Source organism: Nematolebias whitei, chromosome 18 (assembly GCF_014905685.2).
Source record: "Nematolebias whitei isolate Nwh7 chromosome 18, NemWhi1, whole genome shotgun sequence".
NCBI lineage: Eukaryota > Metazoa > Chordata > Actinopteri > Cyprinodontiformes > Rivulidae > Nematolebias > Nematolebias whitei.
The window spans coordinates 25,781,295-25,790,919 of record NC_056515.1 but is presented as its reverse complement, the minus strand read 5'-3'; the positions used below and the strand labels follow the sequence as shown (position 1 = coordinate 25,790,919).

Genomic DNA, 9,625 nt, shown 5'->3' with positions numbered 1-9,625 from the left:
ATATATATATATATATATATATATATATATATATATATATATATATAATTTCAGTTATGTAGGTATTTGGCACGGTTAAAAGCAGCCACTAGGGAGCACAAGCCAGTGTATCTCTTGTGCTGGTCCCAAGCCCGGGTAAATGGTGAGGGTTGTGTCAGGAATGGCATCCAATATAAAACACTTTTGCCAAAACCATAATGCGAGTTCATCAAAGCAAAACCATACCAGATATGTCGAGGCCCGGGTTAACAAGGACCGCCTCCGGTGCTGTTGACAAACAGGGTGCTGGCAGAAATTGTGCTACTGTTAGTCAAAGAGCACGAGGAGGGAAACGTGTCAGGAGACAGAGGGAGAAGAGGAAATGAAGAATGTAGGACTGAGGGTTGCAACTCTAAATGTGGGGACAATGACAGGCAAAGGTAGTGAGCTGGCTGACATGATGCAGAGAAGGAAGATAGAAGTTTTATGTGTCCAAGAGACCAAGTGGAAGGCCAGTAAGGCTCGCAGCATTGGAGCAGGGTTCAAACTGTTTTACCATGGTGTGGATAGAAAGAGAAAAGGAGTAGGGGTGAATGAAGAAGAATGTAGTAGAGGTAAAGAGAGTGTCAGATATAGTGATGTGCCTGAAGGTAGAAGTAGAAGGTCTGATGCTAAACATTGTCATTGGTTATGCTCCACAGGTTGGATGTGATGAGGAGGAGTAATATACATTTTGGAAAGATCTGGATGAAGTGATAGAGAGTATTCCCAAGGAGGAGAGAGTGGTGATCGGAGCAGACCTGAATGGACATGTTGGTGAAGGAAACATAGGGGATGAGGAAGTGATGAGTAGGTTTGGTGTCAAGGAAAAAAACCAGGAAGGACAGATGGTAGTGGATATTGTCAAGAGAATGGAAATGGCTATAGTCAATACCTATTTCCAAAAGAGGGAGGAAAATAGTGACCTAAAAGAGTGGAGGAAGGAGTATGCAGGTCGACTACGTTATGTGTAGAAGAGGAAACCTGAGGGAGATTGGAAACTGTAAGGTTGTGGCAGGGGAGAGCGTGGCCAGACAGCATTGGATGGTTGTGTGTAGAATGACTGTTGTTGTGTAGAAGAGGAAAAGAGTAAAATCAGAGAAGAAGACCAAATCGTGGAAGCTGAAGAAGGAAGAATGTTGTGAGAAATTCAGAGAGAAGCTGTTAAAGGCTCTGGGTGGTAAGAAATACCTTCCAAATGACTGGGCTACTACAGCAACAGTAATTAGAGAGACAAGTAGGAAGGTACTTGGTGTGTCATCTGGACAGAGAATGGATGATAAGGAAACCTGGTGGTGGAATTGTGAAGTGCAGGATGCCGTTCAAAGAAAGAGATTAGCCAAGAAGAAATATGACAGTGGCATTGACAAAAAGACAGGAGAAAGAACTGGAAGTGGCAGAAATTAAGATGCTAAGGTTCTCCTTAGGAGTGACAAGGCTGGATAAGGTTAGTAATGAGATCATCAGCAGTACAGCACAGGTTGAACAACTGGGAGATAAAGTTAGGGAGACTAGACTGAGATGGTTTGGACATGTCAAGAGGAGGGACCGTGGGTATATTGGTAGAAGGATGTTAGAAATGCAGCTGCCAGGAAAAAGACAAAGAGGAAGGCCAAAGAGGAGATATATGGATGCATTTAGAGAGGACATGAAGGTAGTTGGAGTGAGGACAGAGGATACAGAGGACACAGAGGATACAGAGGACAGAGTGAGGTGGAGGAAGATGACTTGCTGTGGCGACCCCTGAAGAGGGAAAAGCTGAAAGAAGAAGAAAAAGGTGTTTGGCACGGTTCTGGCAGCACGGTGGCACAACTGGTAGAGCTGCTGCCTCTCAGCGAGCAGGTCCTTGGTTCAAACCCCGGTCCAGGGGCCTTTCTGGGTGGAGTTTGCATGTTCTCTCCGTGCATGCGTGGGTTTTCTCCGGGTGCTCCGGTTTCCTCCCACAGACCAAAAACATGCATGTTAGGCTGATTGGTAACTCTAAATTGTCCCTAGGTGTGAATGAGAGAGTGAATGGTTGTTTGTCTCGTTTGTCTTTATGTGTCCCTGTGATGGACTTGTGACCCGTCCAGGGTGTACACCTCCCCTCGCACAGTGATTGCTGGACATGGGCACCAGCGACCCCCGTGACCCAAAATGGAATAAGCGGGTAAAGAAAATGGATGGATGGATGGCACGGTTCTGTCCAGTGATTATGCTTAGATAGTTCTTGTGTTAATTTTGAAGGTTGATTTTTTTTTTCATTCAACCTTTATATATACAGGTTAATCCCACTGAGCCTCGGTGACACATTTACAAGAGAGGCCTGATTTCTTAAAATAGAGTGATGACAACAATGGATAACAATGACAACAACAGACAGTCATAAAACAGGCAAACAAATTTACTTGTATATTTCTTTCTCTCTTTTTTTTTTTTTTTTTTTTACAAATCAAAACAAAATAGCAACCAAAAGGACAATCAAGAGGAATAGTAGCGAGAAAAAAAAAACTGGATTCTAACCATGGATTTTAACCATGAGTAAGACAGCGAAGCATCATGAAGACTTGTGACGATCTTGCAGTCTGAATGTGTGTTGAAAGCAAGCTGCAGACTATGAAACACCATCCAGTGGCAGATTCTTGAAGTACAACAAGAAATTTGCACAATGCTGGAGTTGGGCACAGATCCAGACGATGAACAGTGGATGCCCGCAGCTTAATAACCAGAGCGTGTTATTTATGTACAAATTCATGATTTATCTTATATTTAGTATATGCGGCTTAGAGACAGGTGCGTTCTGTAGTCCGAGAATAACGGTAGTATAAAAATAATTCAACATTTAAAAAAATGTCTGAATAATCAATTTTTTTAATGAACAAAAGGTGTTGAAAAATAATAGTTTGATGAATTACATCAAAATATTTTGCATGTGACTCGAGGCACTGGGAAAAGATATCCTCAAAATATTACGTGCTGATGTATATTTGATGTATGGCTGCCTTGTGCCTACACTTGTGCATGCATGGTGTATGAGAAACAGCATGGCTAAGAGAGTCACAGGTTACCAGCCCTTGCTTTCTGTCCTGTGCACTATATTTATTATACCCCAAGAAGATAGATTGATTCCCCAACAGAAAATAACAGCTCAGCTCTTATTAAAACATGAGTCTGAAACCAGGAGTAACACAGCACCCGCCATGAAATACCTCAAAGGTTTTACTTCAATCATGTTGCATCTGCATGCAGCAAATAAATGAATGGCATTTCCTGTTGAGCTCATTGTGCCTCCTACAGAGACACCTCCATGGCATTTTTCTTAAACACTTCTTTCTGACAAGCTTTATTGTTTCGTTGCCTGCTTTGGGGGCTTTGTATTTGATCTCTGACCCTGAGTGCTCACCTTCTGCTAGTCTTGTTCCAATCCTTTCAAGATCCAATTGTGTTTTTCTTTTTTTTTGTTTTGTTTTGTTTTTTGTAGGGCCTTTGCTGATGCAGTTTCCAGTTATTCTTTTGGCTCTCCCTTGTAAGTTGAATTGGCTCCGTTGGTCTTGTCTCGGCCCTGTGCCAGGACCCCTGACTATACCCAAGTCAGTGTGAGACATCAATGGGGTCTTGCACAAGCAGGCCCTCCCAATGAATTCTGCTGGCTTTTGCAGCCCCTTGATGCTCCTGCTATAATTCACAGCGTGGCCATGCGGTGTAAGCCAAATGCCCCTGGAGGATTATAAATCAGTATGAAAATAAAGGGACAGGGAAGAAGGTGATAAGAAACTTTAAAGGACAAAGAAAGGTTAAGGAAGAGCAAACTTTCCTCTTGACTGGACAGTTTACTCCCTCTCCTCTCTGTATTTGCAATATGTTTTAAAGAAAAGATAAGAGGTTACTGTTGGAACATCCTATGTCCCTTTTTTCATTAGATGTGATCAAACATCCAGTTGCAAACCCACTAAACAACACAGTATGGTAACTCTGAACCAGTTGCATCACAATTCCACATGTGAACTTACTCAAACCCCCTTGCTGAGTTTAACAGTAAACTGTTGTAATAAACAGGCAGTTTATAATGCATAACATATTGCTTTCTGTATTTAGCTTTTAGACATTGACATATTTTTGAGGGGTAATCCTTTCTTAATTTGCTTAAACCAGATTTTTGTTCTCTCATTTGTTAATTTACAATTCGTTAAATTCAACTGAGACTAAAGACTTGATGCAAGAGTTCAGTAACATTTAAGCCTGTAACCCACTGTCTGAGGCCAATGCAACAATCTTTCAAAATGTTGTCAGCCTTTCTTCAAACAAAAGTAAGTTGGGAAATGCACCTCTTACAAACTAATATCAATAAAGTGTTCTTGTGTGCCATACAAACATTTGCACTTTGTTTAGTGCTTTAGAGGGAAAAAGACACAATTTTATTAAAGTTTCCCGGAAATCGTTGGAGCCAAGGTCCTTGAAAGTACTTATCACTGTATTTTCCACGGTACACGTTGTACCGCCTTATAAGTTGCTTCAGTCCAAATATGTCTAATAAAGTGGAAAAATCCATAAATATGTTGCTTCGCCGTATAGGTTGCATAATATGTCACCACTGATGCATGGCATTTGTTACACATCACCGCTGACAACCCAGAAATGTGGGCCGGTGTTGTTCCAAAAATCGATTGGCTGCCAAATGGAGGCCGCAGGAGCGTTCACAGGAGGACTTTAACAAGAATTTAACAAAATTAACAATTAAAAACAATTTTGTGTTTGCTCAAATTTATAGTAAAGGTGTGTCTCAATCTAACTTTTGCTTAATAAATGCACTTTGACTGTCAAATCAGCTGCATTTCAAAACCCAATTTGCGGAAGTGGGAACGTGCTCTGAGGGACAACTTGCTGTGCATTTCTTCGAAATTTTTCAAGATAACCACCTAAAAACAATTATTTTTGCTTGAATTTATAGTAAAGGTGTGTCTCAGTGGAACTTTTGCTTAATGCACTTCAATGGTCAAATTAGCTGCATTTCACCGAAGCGGCGCAACAAAATGAAGCTGATTTTATGGTTCCTCCAGGCAAGCTGAACGAAGGTGGTTATATGGGAAGCCGATTGTGTCATTAATAGCCACTTTTACATATTACATGACACAATGGCATGCCATACTACTCTAGTGCCATCTAGCGGATGAAAATGGAAATGTTCAATATTTTCAGTCAGAATGAATGAAAACAGTCATATCTCAGCCAAAAAATTGGTTTATAAATATGGGGGGAAATACATAAATATGTCGCTTCGGTGTATAAGTCGAAGGGCATGTAAATTATGCAAAAAACTGTGAATTATAGGCTGAAAAATGTGGTAATGTTAAAACTGCATTGTGTTCCTTCATCAAATGTGATGGAGAGACTGTGCACATATGTTTCCCTTCATGAGAAGAAAACAAGGAAAACATAAAATAAGAATTAAATTAAAGAAGAGGTAAGAATGAAAACAGTTGTTGAACAAAAGTTGTAAGTTTTATGGAGAGAACCGACAAAAAAAAAAAAACACTTAAGAGAGAGCGCTGATAAAGAAATGAGTAATGTGAGCTGACCGACAATGGGTGGCAGTGAAAAATGTGGTGTAGCTGAGCAATAACCGCTCATAGATTAAAATTTTTCTGAAGTAAGTTTTTCAATGTCATTTCCCAACGGAGTAGGCTGAAAATCAGAATGACCCCATACCCTGTCAGCGCATCGAGAGTTTGGGATTGTAGCTGAAAAACAAAGTCTCAACAAAAAGCCAAATTTCCCAGAACTATCAGTTTTTAGAGGCTTGAATGACGCGACAGAAAATAAACCCCAGTCATTCCTGGTGTCTGTTCAATGTTTTTAGCTATCTGGCTGATAAAGCAGGAAATGGCGAGTGTTTGTGTGCATTTGGAGTTTCATGTGTGGGAACAGAGTTTTAGAGCTTGTAACAGCATCCGTCTTAGTTCATGCTATCTCAGATATAGTCAAATGTTAAAAATAAACAAGTCTCATTCAGCAGTTTTTCCTCTTGTCTCCAGTCTGTGTTCTTTATCTGCAGCTGTTTGACACATTATTAGAGAAAAAGCACACAAATCTCCTATTGGGGCATTTATAACAAGTCATTTTCTTTTGGCTGGTGTCAAACCATTATTGTTGAATTTACCATCTCTGCCCGTCACGTGTCTGCAATCTGTCCTTAATTCTAATGAGCCTCTGCTCATTCAACAGAGCATTAGCAGTCCATCTGTCTTGTTGTAGTCTCTGGACTGGGAAAACACAGGTTTGACCAACAACTAAGAAATCCTCAACAATCCTTCATTCTGCTCCTCTCAAAGCTGTGACAACACAAGGGAAATAAATCAACCATCTTCTTTTTCAGGCATTGCATAACTGTTCTTCTGTGAGGAGTAAAAAACGGCTTTGTTGGGGCTGGTGTTGTTTTGTTTCCAATATGTGTGACAAATGATGAAGTCAGCTGCTGGGATAGTATTTATGTTCATTAAAAATACAGGCAAGTTAATCTTATGGTCTTGTTTAGACCTGAACTGACTATATAATGGACTCCCCTGTCACTGGGAGATGGTGCCTAAACCTCCAGCAGTTTTTAGGCAAGAGGCTAAACATACATGTCGCCAGTTCATCCCAGGACGACAAAAAAATTGTCACAGTCACCAATTACCACAACATGCAGGATTTTCTGGACTGTGCAGAAACCAGTAAACTTATAAAGAAAGCCCCCAGCCAAGACGTGAACTCAGATTGTTTGAGCTCTCTCGTTAAAACAGGTTAGTAATTTAAAGAAAAAGTTTGAAAATCACTGTTATTTTTTTTTATTGATGTCTTCATATAATGAGTTTAATGACTAACTGGATTGTGTTGAACAAGAATCAAGTCCATTTTTAACCCAACCAACATTATTGCTGTGGTCAGTGTGAAATGTGTTAAACTATAAGTCTTCAATAATAAAATATGTCAGTGGCTTTCAGCAGTATAAAGCACAAAAGATCAAAGCTGCAGAAGAGCAACAGAAGTATTCAAAGGAAATTTTAAAAAGCCATATTAATGAGCATTGTGCTTTTTTTAAGGTCAGGAAGAAAATTAATAAACTTTATGATGCTTTGAAAATGTTTTTTTTTTTCTGTGATGCAAAACACTGAATTTGCAGAACCTTGTTATATAAAGGTTATATCAAGACAGCAAAGGGAATGAGGAGTGGGTGGGTTTGCATTAATGCATATGTCTGTTGTGGGAGGTTGGCTGAGTTGGTAATTATTTATAGGCTGCCTTTTAAAGTGGTCCATTTTGTGATTTAATATGCATTATATTAGCTTTATTATCTGGTACTTGTTTGCATTTAGTACTGTGGACTGCATTTTTACCATTTTTGTCTGCACAAAGATTATTTTTGACATTACCTCTTATGCGTAAATGAACAAGCTTATAAAGTTAAGAAGGTATTTTATCCTTTTTTAACTTTTGTTCTTTCTTTAGTTCTTTCTCTCCTAATTAACATACTGTGTGAAACATTGCTGACTATATTTCTAACATAGGCAAGCTGCATTTTTCACGTACAAAATCTATTTTACTAGCTTCTACAGTTGGCCTTATGATGGATAATGTTATGGACGCAGATAGGATCGTGTAAATATGAGTAGAATAAAATTCTGCCACAAGCTCAGAACAGTTTAGCTGTGTTTGTCACACTGAATGACATATTACATTACCACAAAAGTGTGAAATGCTGTTTGGTCAATTCTGCATGAGTGGATTTTATATACAATTCTGTCAGCTTACAAATGTGAATGATGTGCAAAAGATAGCACACCCAAGCTGCACAATAGTTTTTTGGAGTTGGGTTTTAAGACAAAGGAAGCACCAAATGTTTACATTTTGATACAAACTTACAGTTTACTAAAGTAGTTTCTCTCGCTGGATGATTTTAATTGTATTACACTGATTAAAAAGCCTAAAATGGAGTATTGTTGTCTATTACCATATTTTTCGGTCTATGAGGCACAATATCAATAAACAGGTCTGTTTTCATGCATAAATTGCATCAGATTATAAGATGTGTTAATCGAAACAAAACAGTCAGATAAGTCCAACTTTATTCAACTCATTCACAGTAACTCTCAACATTGTTCAGTTGCACCACATAAAATCAGTCTGAGGTTAATAAGCACAACCAGAATTAATGCATAAGGCGCACTGGATTATAAGGCTCACTGTTGATTTTTGAGAAAATTAAAAGATTTTAAGAGCACCTTATAGTTCAAAAAATATGGTAATTTATTTGAAAAATGTGATTTTATTTTCTCCTTATGAAGTAAAGGGTTTGCTTGTTCACATTTGCCCGTTTAGCATCTCGTTGTTTTTGTCCCACATTGACATGCTTACCATCATGCTCCACACCAGATTAACGATGTGGACCTCTGCCTCGTCGTCTCTGACAAAATTGGTCCAGCAGCCAGTTAGCATCTCACTCACGTAGCTCGACTGGCTGTCCTTTACCTCCGCTGGTTCACATGTCTGACTTGAGGCTGCAAGAAATCAGATGCAAATTGTTACCATCAGCAGCTAATAAAATCTAGATGAATATTGTTGCCACCCCCGTAAATACAGAACCGCCTGTGTTCGCTTGTCAAATGTATCAAATGTGTTAAATGCAAAGGAATAAATGTTTTCAGTCAATTATCAGCAATCTTGTCACATTCGACATATCAAATGAATGAACATGTCCATGTGTGAAAGGCAAAAAGCCATGGTTTAACAGATGGATAAACCCTGCACTGTCCCGGATCCCTTGTCTGCAAAGGGACAAATTTGTTATTAATCATCCTGAAAGCTTTTCCCTGGCTTCAGAGTATGGATGTTAAATGTGTGGGTAGGACTACATTGTTTAAAAACAGATCAGCCGCTCCACGTTTATCAGCCATGTCAGGACTCCGGGTTGCACTCATCCATCAGGTCCGCTCACTCAGCTCTCGGCAATAAGGCTGCTGTTTAACCTGGGGATCCATGTCCCAGGAGGCTGAATTAATCGGGCCGAGGCTGAGCGGTCATGGGTGAGGTTGGCTATAAATGCCTGGTGTTTGACCTGGGCAATATGTGTGTGTGTGTGTTCTATTGTTTTAAATTAGATGGAGTAGGCAAGTGCGCTCTAACCTGTCTTAGTCTGCCAGGGACAAAATATCATCCAGTAAAGTTTATTTTTTATTTAAAAGCATTTTGGGAAGGGTAAAGTGAGAAAGGCCAGGTTTTTTTTCCAGCTCAGTAAGAAATAACTGGTGCAAGTCAGACAAAATAGGGCATTAAAGGAGATTTTGGACTACTTGAAGTGGGATTCTGTGCAGTCAACATCTTCCCTGCAGTGGACAAAATCTCAATTTGAAAAATCAGAAAGAAATTTTCTAATAATTGTCAATCTAACAACTAGCCACTACAATGTGAATTTCTGCTTTTTAAAAAAACTTCACTTTCAAAAATGTCATGGAGTTTATGCAAATATAGTTTTTAAAACCTTGCACTTATTTTGGGATTAGATAGACATTCCTGAAGAAGCTTGAGATTTTTTACTCTAAAGACTGTGTTATTCTGTATTTTATAAATAATAATAAAACACGCAGCAAAACAA

The 9,625-nt window shown here is 39.2% G+C and overlaps 1 protein-coding gene across 1 annotated transcript in view; it reads right to left on the bottom strand.

Annotated features, from left to right (window-relative positions):
* The window catches only part of eng (endoglin), a 35,257-nt gene extending 26,246 nt beyond the window's left edge, over window positions 1-9,011 (bottom strand). The window contains exons 1-4 of the mRNA XM_037692005.1: window positions 8,969-9,011; window positions 8,339-8,531; window positions 8,178-8,212; window positions 5,199-5,218 (exon numbers count right to left, since the gene is read on the bottom strand). Coding sequence (XP_037547933.1) covers window positions 5,199-5,218; window positions 8,178-8,212; window positions 8,339-8,531; window positions 8,969-9,011 — 291 coding nt within the window. The remainder of the gene's footprint in view (window positions 1-5,198; window positions 5,219-8,177; window positions 8,213-8,338; window positions 8,532-8,968) is intronic.
* Window positions 9,012-9,625: the final 614 nt, after the last annotated feature.